Raw genomic sequence first — 12,225 nt, 5'->3', positions numbered from 1 at the left:
TTGAGTTATATAGCAATTTTCTTGTCCTTTTTTGGGTCTGTACAGGACTTTCCACTTAGTTTACAGTGCATCTTTTCATGTGCATTTATAAATAGTTGAGCAAAAAGGCTTGGTTATGTGCTTCCACATGTGTTTAAATGGACTCTGGCAAGATGATTTGTTTGGTATATTGTAGTTGAATTTATCTCCAGCATTTTAGGAAGTTTGTTCTCTACAGAGGCCAGACAGAAACCAGCACTTCAACAATGAAGCCCAGTTGAAGAGAAAGCACCACAAATATGTTGCTCTTTTCTGTGCTGTCAGTGAAGCTCAATCTGAAGTTGCTACCTACACCACAACCAGAGTGTTGTCAGATGTGTATTTTTCCCTGTCTTTACAGGGTATCATGGGAACAATTTAAGTTGAAAGGTACAGAAGGAAAGGAAATACTTTGAACTTCTCCTAGACCAGATTAAAAAATTAAAAGTGTCAAACTATGAACGCAGCCCCTATTTATCACTTGGCTGGATCTTGGTAACAGTTTCTGGACATCTCAGTTGACTCTCAGCTTGACATCTCTCAATTCCATATTATGACACTGATTCACTGAATTTCATTAAGATATTTCATACAAATCAAATCATCTGCTTTCCAGTCCAGTGTATCAACACCTTGCTGCTCAAACTTGTCAACAGGCAATTTGCATCTCTATCAGTTTTCCTCCATAGCTTCTGTACACTTCAGACTAACTCTCTCTCTCTCTTACGGTTCAAGTTCATCCCTAAACTCTGCCAATTTTCCTGAAACAAAACCATATATCCTGTCTTGTCCTCAGCTGGCTCAGGTTGACTCCTGGCTTTAGCCCAGCAGCTACACAGCTACAAGGGTTGTTCAAAAGGGTTTTTTTTAATAAATTCTTTTTGTATATGCATGTGTACGCCCTCCAATGCAGTGTGCCAAGATTTGACTTAAAAATCTACTTGGTTTCTACTGAAAGAAAATCTTTTCTGGAGTACTGTTTATTTCTCTGTTATCCCTTTCTGCCTTCTTAAAAATACATAAATGATCATGTAATTGTTGTACTAGTACCAAGTCACATAGAAGGAGAATTTGAGCACGTAGTTACTTGGTTGCTCGATACAGACTGTTCCAGGTTTGAGTTACTGCCATGTAAGTGGACTGCATGCACATTCAGGCCTTTCTGGGCTATGAGGTAAAGCATTGTAACATAAGCCACTTTGGTGGAACTTGCTGTTTTCATACATGTTCCCTGGTTTTAGTTCATGATCAGATATTGTAGTTCAGCTGATTAGTAGTTGTGTGATCCTCATGCTTTTGTGTTGACATCCTCCTTTTTTCTAATGTCAAGATTTTTTAAAACAGAGATAGAAAACAAAAACTACCTTTTGTGTATCTGTAAAACCCCTGTAAATATAGCATATAAGTAAATGGCGGATAGTGTTTTTTAAAAAACACCTTTGTCCTTGTAACAATGCCACCTGACTGGTGTTAGGTGAAAAAAAATACATAGTGTGCTAAATAACAGCTGTATTTGAGATTTCTCTGCTCTTGTTCATGTATTCAGGCTTTTTAAAAGCATGCAAAGCTTTCAGGAAAGGACCTTAGTACTGCTTGGGAAGATAAATCAAACATTAGTTCCATATCATAATATATTTCTTAGGCAGGCATTGACATGGTCTTTCAGTACTTTATGTTGAGAGCAGATATTTTCTTTCTTGGTATGATTTTTGTTTGCAGGGCAACTTCAGGATTACCAGTTCCAGTGTCTTCAGAGAAAAAAAGTCTTGTCAAATGTGTAGTAATATCTGAAATATGTTATTTGGTGCATTGGGTCCCAATGAATTAACTGTCACCTTTATTTTGTCAGCTGGACATATTATGCAATGAAGAGATTCTTGGCAAGGACCATACACTCAAGTTTGTAGTTGTTACTAGATGGAGATTTAAGGTATGACACAGTGATTCAATGTAAATCATGAAGTGGTCAAATAAAATATTTATAAAATAGCAATAATTTGGTACTGTACTGCAGTATACCTTTATAGAAGGTACTTTTATAAATAGCTACTACAATATCCTTAGACACCAAGTATTTATTTGTTTCTGGTAAATGAAGGAAAGGAGAATTAAGTATTCATTGGAAGAGAAAAGGGAACACTGTATTAGCTGTCAAATTGTTATCAAGTCTGTCAGAGGAAGTAGAAGCTACAAAAAGTATTATTTTTAACCCCTTCAGGCAGTAAGAATGAATAGCAAAACTGAACACTTAGAAGGGAAGTCAGTATATGTATGGATGAAGTTACCGGAACAAGAAGTTTGTATTTGTAATGCAGAAGCAACACATTCTGAGCATACAGTGTACACTGAAGTGAAATCACTTGGTGACTTCGGATGCATATCTAGAAGAGGTCCATGTGGGAGTAGAGAGGAGCATTTTTCTGTCTTGGAATTACAAAATAATTGACCTGTGTAAGAGTCACAGGATAAAGTCAATGGTCAGTGTTGAAAATACAGAGATGTCACAGGTGGAATCCTTCCGGAATCTGTTTCGTATGGTGTTTCTGAATGACCTGGAAATAGATTTGAGTAGTTCGTTACCAGTGCAGTGACATCATTGTCATTAATTAGGTTAGTGATAGATTGATGATAAAGTGTTGGTATAAAGAATGAAGTCTTTACCATTCTGAGTGACAAGTGATTAACAAACACCTGAAGTTGAATGTAGGTATAGATAAAAGGATACAATGCAAACATTAGGGTTTTGTGGTGTAGCAGGGAGAGTCAAACAGGAGCATCAAATTGATGTGCATCTATACTCTACTCTTCACCTTCGGGAGATCTGTGTAATTGTGAGTCATGTGGAAAGCAGAACTGTAAACTGCTCTCCCAAGTGAGAGAAGTGGTGGATATAAAATGGAAATGAGACACAGAAGTCCATGGTGCAGGATGTTGTGGTTGTAAAAGTTTGCCTGTTTGTAAAAAAAAAAATCAACGTATGCTTTCACAGAAGAGGAATCATGTGAGAGCTATTAAATGTGAAGTACCACATACTCTAATTTCTACTTTCTAGACATCCCTTACTTCAGGGAGTTTCCCAAGATAAACATATCTGCTCCTGAGATAAAGGGGAAAGGGTTCTTTGTCGCTTGCTTGAGCCCCGCAGATGAAGTTGTACCTTGTCTTTGACTTGGTGAATGTTTGACTGGTCAGATAGCTGCTCTTTTCTTTAATTGAAGCTTTAGTTTATGACTCAGAAGTTTTTTCTACTGAACAGATTAGTTCTGGATTTGTTTCTTAACTTACTGGTATTTCTGTCTTGCAGAAAGCACCTCTACTGCTGCATTATAGACCCAAAATGGACTTGCTGTAAGGGAACTTAATTGTCCTTCTGGACAGAGCTTTTTGCAGAGACTATCATCTGGCACCTTCTTAGTGCATCACTAATCACATGACACAAACCAGCTGAATAATTTTGGAAGACTGGAGGGCTTTCATAGTGGGCTGTCCTGAATATTTCTTCTAGGGATATGTTACCTAGACTTCTGGGCAGACAATATTTATACTTTTTTTGTATGGAAGAAAGAAGTTTCAACTCAGCAAGACACTACCAGCATTAAGTTTACAGATACTGAAAACACTTCACAGTTCCATGTAGCTCAGCCTGATTTGTCTCTTACAGTTACACACAGAAAAAAAGTTTGAGTGTTGTGGGGTGATATAAATATGTTGCTTTTGACACCAAGTTGCTTTAGTTACTTCTTGCATTCTAAATCTTTAAAGACTATATTTTTGCAAAGTGTTATTGTCTTACATAGTATGCCTGATTGCATTGGCTTTATTCAAGTTATTCTGTAGAGCATTGAACATACCTGATTATACAGTGACTGGTGATAATTTATTATGCTGCATTGAAAACTTAAGAAAATCTGGGAAACCAGTAAATTTTCATTTTTGCCCAGTTATTGCTCTCCCTCACCTTGTGTTTTAATAAAGTTTTGATACTTCTGTATACGTGTTAATTTGGTAAGACTAATAGAAACAATTTCAGTTGATTTTATTGTGCTGTGATATATATTTTGCTATGGTATAAATTGCACCACGTAATGACAAATACTCACAAGTGCTAGATTTGTGAATTTCTTAAAAAATAAACATTTATTATGTATTTGTGGCTTGCAGAAATCAGTTTTTAATTTAGAGAGAATTTACTATCACTAGCTATTGAAACAGTGGCTCTTGGACAACTTTGGGAGTATTGCAGATTTTTCATTTCACTGATTAAACTTAAGAGCAGCTTTAAATTTCTTTAGCTGTTTTCTTATGAAACCGTAGTATTTTCTGTACTGCAATTCCAAACTTACATGGGGTGGGGAGGAAGGGGGAGTCAAGACAAGATTATTTTTGCACCTTTTGGCCTTAACTAGTAATTTTGCTTGCATCAGCCCTAATGGATGCAAGGTAGTACACATTAATGTATGTATGGGTACATACATCTATATACACATATAACTATATATGTTATGGAAAGCACCCTCAATGGCACTTAGCAGGGCTCACTGCACTTTTTGTAAGGCTTTTGGAAATAATTGGCTTTTAAAAAACTGTAGTTGAAAGTGATTTCTGCAAGCTATATCCACTATGTATCATCCATAGTACAATTGTAAGAACATTTGTCTGGCGCAGGTGTGAAGTCACTGAAAACAGTGTATGCCCTATTATTGCCAGCTGGAAATAGTTAACCTAATTTTTGGAAGAGTTTTCCTATCAGCTGAAAATGCTAGTCGCTATTCCTGTTACTAAACCCTGTTATTTTTTTGATAAATTGTCTTCTGATAAGAAGCCCTGCTTCCTCTTGCTGTGCTCCTTTGCTTCTTCTGCTAGAAAGTGTTACTTAGTAACCGGAAGCTGATACTGCAAGAGATGCATTTTAAATATTCTTCCTCTTGAGTTTTCAAAGCGCTACATTCCTCAGCACATTTCCCTTAATGTACCCTCTCTGGAGTCTTCAGTTCTCCTTTCCCAGCTCTGCTGCTGCTTGTGCTTACCTTTGACAACAGGGCTCCTTATTTTTGATTACAGTCACAGATGTGAGTAGGAAGGAAATGAAAAAGAAATTATGTGAGCAGAGAATGAAAGGGAGCCTCCTGAATTGTGGAGATGGAAAGGAGAGCCACACAAAGGCCAGAGCATGCTGCTGTCCATGCGGGTGGAAGTCTTAAGATAGCTGCATTTGAATGTTTAAGTCACACAGAACTCCCCATCTGGTTCTTGTGTGGTGTTTGTGTGCATGTCTGTGATTCATGCAATCAAATTTGGCTCTGATTTTGTCTTGCTATTTGTGTTTTTTCAGCTTTTTTTTTGGCTTTAGCATTACTTGATCTGGCAGAAAAGAACAAACAAGATCATGTGTCTACCATTTTTAAACCTTTCCATGAAAGCAGTCAGTGCAGGTTGTGGTATGGATGTGTACACAGGCTGACATACTGGGCCTCTCTGGAGCTGTTTCTTACGTGATTGTTATTGTTCTAGTGGGAATAAGAGGCTGGCTTTGCTGCTGAGGCCCTGAGAATGTGGACAGGACTGTAAGGGTCCCAGCTTTGTGCACCCAGCGTACACACACAGTGGCTGTACCTGATGTAGACATTAAACTAAAGCTGCCAGACAGCATTCTGATTAACCACCTTAATCAGAATATATATATATATATATACACACACACACACACACACACACAAAAAAAAAAATATATATATATACATATACACATATAAATGAGATCTGTCTACCTCAAGTGTGTGTACTGCAGGAAACTTTTGTATGACTAGATATTGACGCAGTGCTGTTAAAGTACATTGGGATTTCATTTCTTCCTTGTGTACTTGAGCAACTGAGAAATTAATTACGAACACACAAATTCAGAAGCCTTTCAAATCTATCTCTTGCTGTAACAACTTACAATACAAAACTTATAACTTTATAACCATCTTTAGAATCACTTGAATTTGTTATGGTGCTATCAGTATATAGAAAACTCTGTTTATATGGATGCATAAATTCAAGCCAGTATTAATACCTATTGCTGGGGTTTTTGCTTGTAATTGTGTGTAACTGCTTTTGCAATGTGTTTAATCTGATAAAATCGCACCAGTAAGAAAACAAACAAAAACAAATAAACAAACAAAACCAAACAAAAAACCCCCAAACCAACAAAAAACTCCAAAGTTACTCAGTTGTTTTTCTAAATCACATGTGATAACATCTTCACTACAAAAATTGCCCTCGGGAGTGGTGTGACTCTGTCTGTACCATATGTTAGTCTCACTAAAAGACTACAGTGTAGAGCAAGGTCTTCTTTGGGTCAGAGCCTTGTTTAATTTCTGTGACACTTAAGAGACAATTTACATCAAGATTATATTGGGTAAAGTAACCCTGATACTGTTGAAAGTTGAACTAAAATTTCAACATGGCCATACTTATTTCTTAGTCATGATGAGATCATGGTAGTTGATTTTGACTTTTGTGAAGATGCCATTACTGTGAAGCAGTTTTTACAATTTCTTACGCTGGTAAATAGTTGCAGTAAGGAAGTATCTTGTTGCATTATCCTCAGCAGCAGTGAGACTGATGAATCACCTGGGCTTAGAGTCTCATTAAGTATACTTTCATTAAAAATAAAGAATTCAAATAGAATATATAATATTGAATTTAAATAAGATTTGGGGGTTTAAATTTTAACTTTATAAAATTATTTATTCTATTTTAAGCCTTCTGTCTTATTTTACCATCCAAGTATTTTTGGTTTTAGTGGTCCAGCTTTATTTACGGGCATATAAATTGAAACTGTAAGATGTTTTTACAAGCTTCTTCATTTTACATTGAGTTTGAGTAGCTTTCATCTGTATGTTTTTGTTTTGTATGGATAAAGAGCATTACTTATGCTTTTGTGCAATAGGTTTGAAACATGCATTTATTAGGCTTATGTTTAAATTGTAAATGTAGCATCTACTTACCATTACATTTAAAAGGAATGTAGATGGCTTTTCTCACTTGTTCAAATGGAGTTTTATTTGGGGCTGTTATTTGGGGGCGGGTGTGTGTGTTTTATGCTTTGTTCCATTTTTTATTTTACGAGTGAAATGGGGGATTTAAAATTTCTGTAAGTACAAGAACTATCTGTCAGCAATATTTTAAAATAAACGATCTTGCAAGAAACCTTAATGTGAATTGTGGAAGCAATCGACAAGACTTGCAGCCTATCTGAAAATGTTTTGTGCCATTGTTAGGTCTGGTATATTTGTGTACCATCACACCTGGGAATATTTTTTTCTATGGTTGTGCAATAGTATACACAACACTGTCACTCAGGAGATATGGGACCGTAAAAAATATCAGACCACAACTATAATGGTGCTATTTTTTCCAGTAGGCTATGAGCCTTTGAAAGCTTACGCTGGCTCTTATTGTCTTTATAACAACACAGTCCTAGGGGATTTACAGATTTTTTTTTTTCTACTAGATAATAAATATAACTTGCTGTTTTACAGCATTCTGCATATTACATTGAGATAAAGATAATAGGAAGAAGCCAACCAGTCTGTACATCAGTGAGATGAATCTTAGGTACACATTTTGTACAGAAGGCTTTACTGAACAGAAAAATCAAGTTTCTGCTTTTCCTCAGGTAATCACTTCAGTTTGGATGTTTCACTGAAAACATGAATGCAACTTTAGTTAGTCTGCCTAAAGTTCATAACAGAAATTGTTCCACACACAAGTCTCCCTACATAAGATACAATTAGATGTTACTTGGGTCTTGAGATCTGTTTTTGAAGAAAAAGTTGCAGAGAACAATACTAAAGAACATGGAACAATGCTTCAATCTCTGCTCTCATCAAAACTTGCAGTCAGGACAAAAATTAAGAATTTGGGTCTTGTGGCAAATCAATAGGTAGTCTTTTACCTGTTTATTTATATACAAATTAAAGGTATGACTCTACTATTTGTTCCATAATTTATCCTACTTAGAGTTTTTTGGAAATCTTTTGAAGCCACAATGACCTGTCCATGTCCTGGTGGTAGGGTAGGAACTACATGTCCAATTCTATGAACATTTACATTGGTAACTTTACTAATAACCTGGATGGTTCCACAGAAACCAGTGGGATCATTCATTCAAACAGAGGTATGGCTGAAGGAAGAACTGAGTTTTGAGTACTGATGTTCCACTATTTTTGTTATTTCTGTTTGAAACGGAAAGTATTGGTTTGATGGAATCTTTAATTCAAGTGACTTATCTGGACAAAAGGAAAATTTGTTCTTTCCTTCTGCAAACAGGATCGTTTTGCAGTTAAGGGACAATTAGCCAGTGCAACCACTAAGCCTTTTATCCTCATATGTGGCATAATAAGATTCTGTAACTGTCAAGAGTGTAAAACCATATTTTTGGCTTAGCTTCATTTAAAAGTTTACAATTTTTTATGCTTTGTGTTGCTGTGTAATTTCTGTACTACTGGTGGCTAGTTTTGTCTGAATAAGCCTTTGGGGATTAATGCTTAATGTTTTAATTTTATGATAGTGAAGCTTGTATCCAGTGTTTTGCCAATGAATATTATATGCTTGTTAATAAAAGCAGAGAAACTAACTGAAATGCTGTGAAGCTGAAAGTTTTTGTCCTATTCTCTCCCAGGAACATAAGGAGCTCGTAGTCATCATAGCGCTGAATAAATGCAGTGTGACTGAAACAGAGGTGGTGTGGCATTGCATTGTCATAAAACCTGCCTTTTACTCAAAACAGAAGGATGGCTTAAAAGTATTACTCCACTGGCAGTGTGTCTGTGACAAGTGTATGTCAAGTAACTGCCAGATAGGAAATTAAATGGCTTCAATCACCAAGAGGGAAAATGGCATTATCCTGGTGTCTTTATGTATCTGGATAAAAAGGTACTTACCTGACCTGGATGTGTTCCTTTCAACCTTACCCTTACAACCTTACCCTGGCTGGAGACGTTAACAATACAAAACAGATGCTACAGTGGTTGAATTTCTTGTATAGCTTGTGAACTGCTCTACATGCTGAGAGGACAGTACCTTTATTTATGCTCTTGGCTTGTTAGGCACTGCCAGCAACTCCGGGCTGCTTTGAAGTCAATTTTATTCATACATGCATTTTTTATTTGCACTGATACTAACCATGCATAATTTTCCTGAGGAAATTAGGCATTTGCCAATTAGTATCTTCATTTAAATATCAGTATGAGAGACTAACTGCAGAAAAGCCCCTTTGCCTGTGTATAGTCACTTAAAATTGAATGAAAATTAGCACTAATTCAGCAAGTGTTACTTTTTGGAAGTCTTCCATGCCTTTATTATAAGTGGTTTTAATACCTGAACTTTGTACTACTGCTTGTTTCCATCTATCTGTGAAGTAGCGAGTGATGGGCCTGGCTCCCTCCCTTTCCTGAACATGGTGTCATTCTAATAAATAAAGAGTAAAAACTTCTCCTGTTTGACTGGAATTCCCAAGCATCACAAAATGAAATTGTGCTAACAATTGTGTTTGCTAGCCCTGAAAGCATAAAACTGCCCTGCAGTCAGTAGGAGCTAACTACATTTTTTTCCCCAGAGGAAATACAACATGAAAAAGTTTTTACTGGTATTAATTTATTTGTAACTGATATTTTCTTATTTTCTTATTTTGCTGATTGACTATTCTGCTATAAAAAAATCATTACTTTGAGTGCACTTCCTCTTTTTGTGCAACAACTTCTCCTTGGGATTAAAGCAGTCAGAGAAAAAATCCATATCAATTAAATATGTGCATTTAAGATAGATAAATTCAGCTATTTAAACCGAGGTGTAGACATAGTCACTCAGGATTCAGTTGGTCACAACTCAAGTTAGGCTTAATCCAGTACTGCATTTGAATAGAGGTATACTGCAGTGCAAATCCCTGGTACCTCCATAACAAGTCCCTGCACATCTCTAATTTCTAACATCATCCTTGTTTAGCTTTTTATGTTCTTGATTTTTTTAGGTTTCCTTTTGATTAGTTTTTCTTTGAGAAAGTCAAGCAGTGATCTGGCATCAGTGAAGAAAAAGATTTACAAGAGTAGTCTGAGAGATTCGGCTACTGAAAGGAAGATCTGGTCCACATCTGCCTAAATATGCCTAGTCTTTCACATGGCAATATGCTTGCACTTGTCGCTGTGTAGAGGTGTTTTACTGAAGGGTTTGAATTTGACATATCTGTGCTTTGTGTGCTTTGTGTAATAATTGCATGTTGCTGTGTCTATGGAAATAAGAACAGAACAAAAATGAAAACCATTGGCTTTAGTCTGAAGACTGATTGGGTGATTTCTATGAGATGTTGCCGTTTAAGCCTTGTTTGTTTCCTGCCCATTTGTAGTTTGCAGTTGTTTCTTCACACACCTGAAGAAAGTGAAACTTCATTCTCTTAATTCCTTCAACTCTCTCATTCAACTTAAATGAAATTCTTTAAGGCTATTTGTTTTCTCCTTTGATGCAAAGTTCACTGTCCCTTGCCTGAATCCTTGTTCCAAGAGAACACAAAGGCTTTGATTGTGGGTGCTCCAAGTCTGCACCATATGATAGTTTCCATTGCTGTTGGGAACTGAACTGACTACTGATGCAGCAAATAATGTCTCTACTTCTGGTCTTTTCTACTGGTTCTCTGCAGGGTGCAGACCTGAAGTTCTGCTTTGGTGTATTTTGTAATCAATGTATTGTCCAAATGCCTCTGCTTTCCCATTTAAGCAATGCCTTTGTAACTAGCTGCAGTGGGTTGTATTAGCATTACTTGGGTTATAGTTTAAATGCATTTTGCTGTTTTACAGAAGTGCCTAGGAAGAGAGTAGTACACTAGTGAATCTGGATATCAGGTAGAGTGTACCCCTTGAGCTCTCACACCTCTGGAAAAGATTTCTTTCTCTGCTTTGTGTCAGGGTTATGGACTGCAGCTGCAACATCTGAGAATTGATGATTTCAACTGAAATGCTCAGCTTTGAGGGTCTCTGTAGATTTTATTGTAGCCGTTGCATTTGGCATTGCTTAAAAATGGTCAATGCTGATTTGAAGCACAGACTATGAGTTGTTTCTGGATCCTCTGCCACTGGCACCTCAACACATCCTCTGTGTTGTGACTCAAGAGAAAACAGGTTTCTCATTCTGATGACTGTCTTCTTTTTCTCTAGGAAACAAGCAGTCCCAAGTCTGTGCATTCTGATATTACAGGGACTGCTTCACCATTTCCCTCTCCAAGAGCTTTTTGAGATTAGAGTATCCCTTACAGACAAGGTTGTCTATTCAGGCTTACAAGCTCTCACAAGTAACTTTGCTAGTTTTAATCAGAGTGGCTGAAGGCTAAGCAGTTGCAAAGAGTTGCTCACAGGGCTGTGATGGGCACCTGGGGTACCTCACATTGCCTTCAAGAAAGTTCTCAGATCTGAGATAGTAGATGGGTCCCACCTTCAGCATTTTTCATAGCTGATTGGATCTTGGTACTGTTTGTCTGATCTCTGAGGGTCCTTCTTAAGAAAGTATGCTTTCAACTTGCCTTGGGCTTCATCCTCTTGCTTCATTGGCTTTGGTGGGTTGACTGCCTTTGTTGCTGCAGTCTGGGAGCTGTTCCTGCTGGATATGACAAGGCCTCATCTCTCTCTCTTTCTTTGATCAGTTACTCTGATCTGTGTGGCCCATTTGATGTTGGATATCATGTTGTAAGTGGTGCAGATGACAGTTCAGCTTCCTGCTTCACGCTGGGAGCAGGAGCCAGTTCTCTTGGTGCTGTTACAATCCACCCCCGTCATGGAGGAGCAAAGAAAAGCTCTCTGTGAATAAAGCAGGATGAACTCAAAGGTTCAGTTAATCCCAGAAACAAGAATAAAACCAAAATGAGGTTAGACACGGATACAAAAAAATTTGATATATTTTATTTAACAGTAAAAAGAGACAAAGAGAAAGAAAAGTAGAGAAAAGTTAGAAAAAGCTAAGGTAACTTTAAACAGTATAGTATAGCTCACCACCACACTGTTGCTACCTTTTTTTGTCACTGATACCAGGTTGGGGCAAAGCAGTTTGTGCCTTTTTTTTAATGCCTTTTGAAGTGTCTTATCTGCCTTCTCCAATCTCAGGAGCAGCTTAGCAGGAAAGCAGCCACCCTTCCTCCGAAATGCAGGCATGGTGCCCGATCCCTGCGGTCAAGCTCTC

The 12,225-nt window shown here is 37.2% G+C and overlaps 1 protein-coding gene across 9 annotated transcripts in view; it reads left to right on the top strand.

Moving 5' to 3' along the window:
* Nucleotides 1-8,647, top strand: part of PCGF3 (polycomb group ring finger 3) — a 53,906-nt gene extending 45,259 nt beyond the window's left edge. For all 9 annotated transcript variants that reach the window (XM_059873265.1, XM_059873262.1, XM_059873263.1 and 6 more), the window contains 2 exons: nucleotides 1,868-1,948; nucleotides 3,323-8,647. In XM_059873265.1, the coding sequence (XP_059729248.1) occupies nucleotides 1,868-1,948; nucleotides 3,323-3,370 (129 nt within the window). In that variant the 3' untranslated portion in view covers nucleotides 3,371-8,647. The remainder of the gene's footprint in view (nucleotides 1-1,867; nucleotides 1,949-3,322) is intronic.
* The last annotated feature ends 3,578 nt before the right edge of the window (nucleotides 8,648-12,225 follow it).

The sequence above is a fragment of the Haemorhous mexicanus genome, chromosome Z (assembly GCF_027477595.1).
Source record: "Haemorhous mexicanus isolate bHaeMex1 chromosome Z, bHaeMex1.pri, whole genome shotgun sequence".
NCBI lineage: Eukaryota > Metazoa > Chordata > Aves > Passeriformes > Fringillidae > Haemorhous > Haemorhous mexicanus.
The sequence above is the reverse complement of the archived record's forward strand: the minus strand, read 5'-3'. Positions and strand labels throughout refer to the sequence as shown.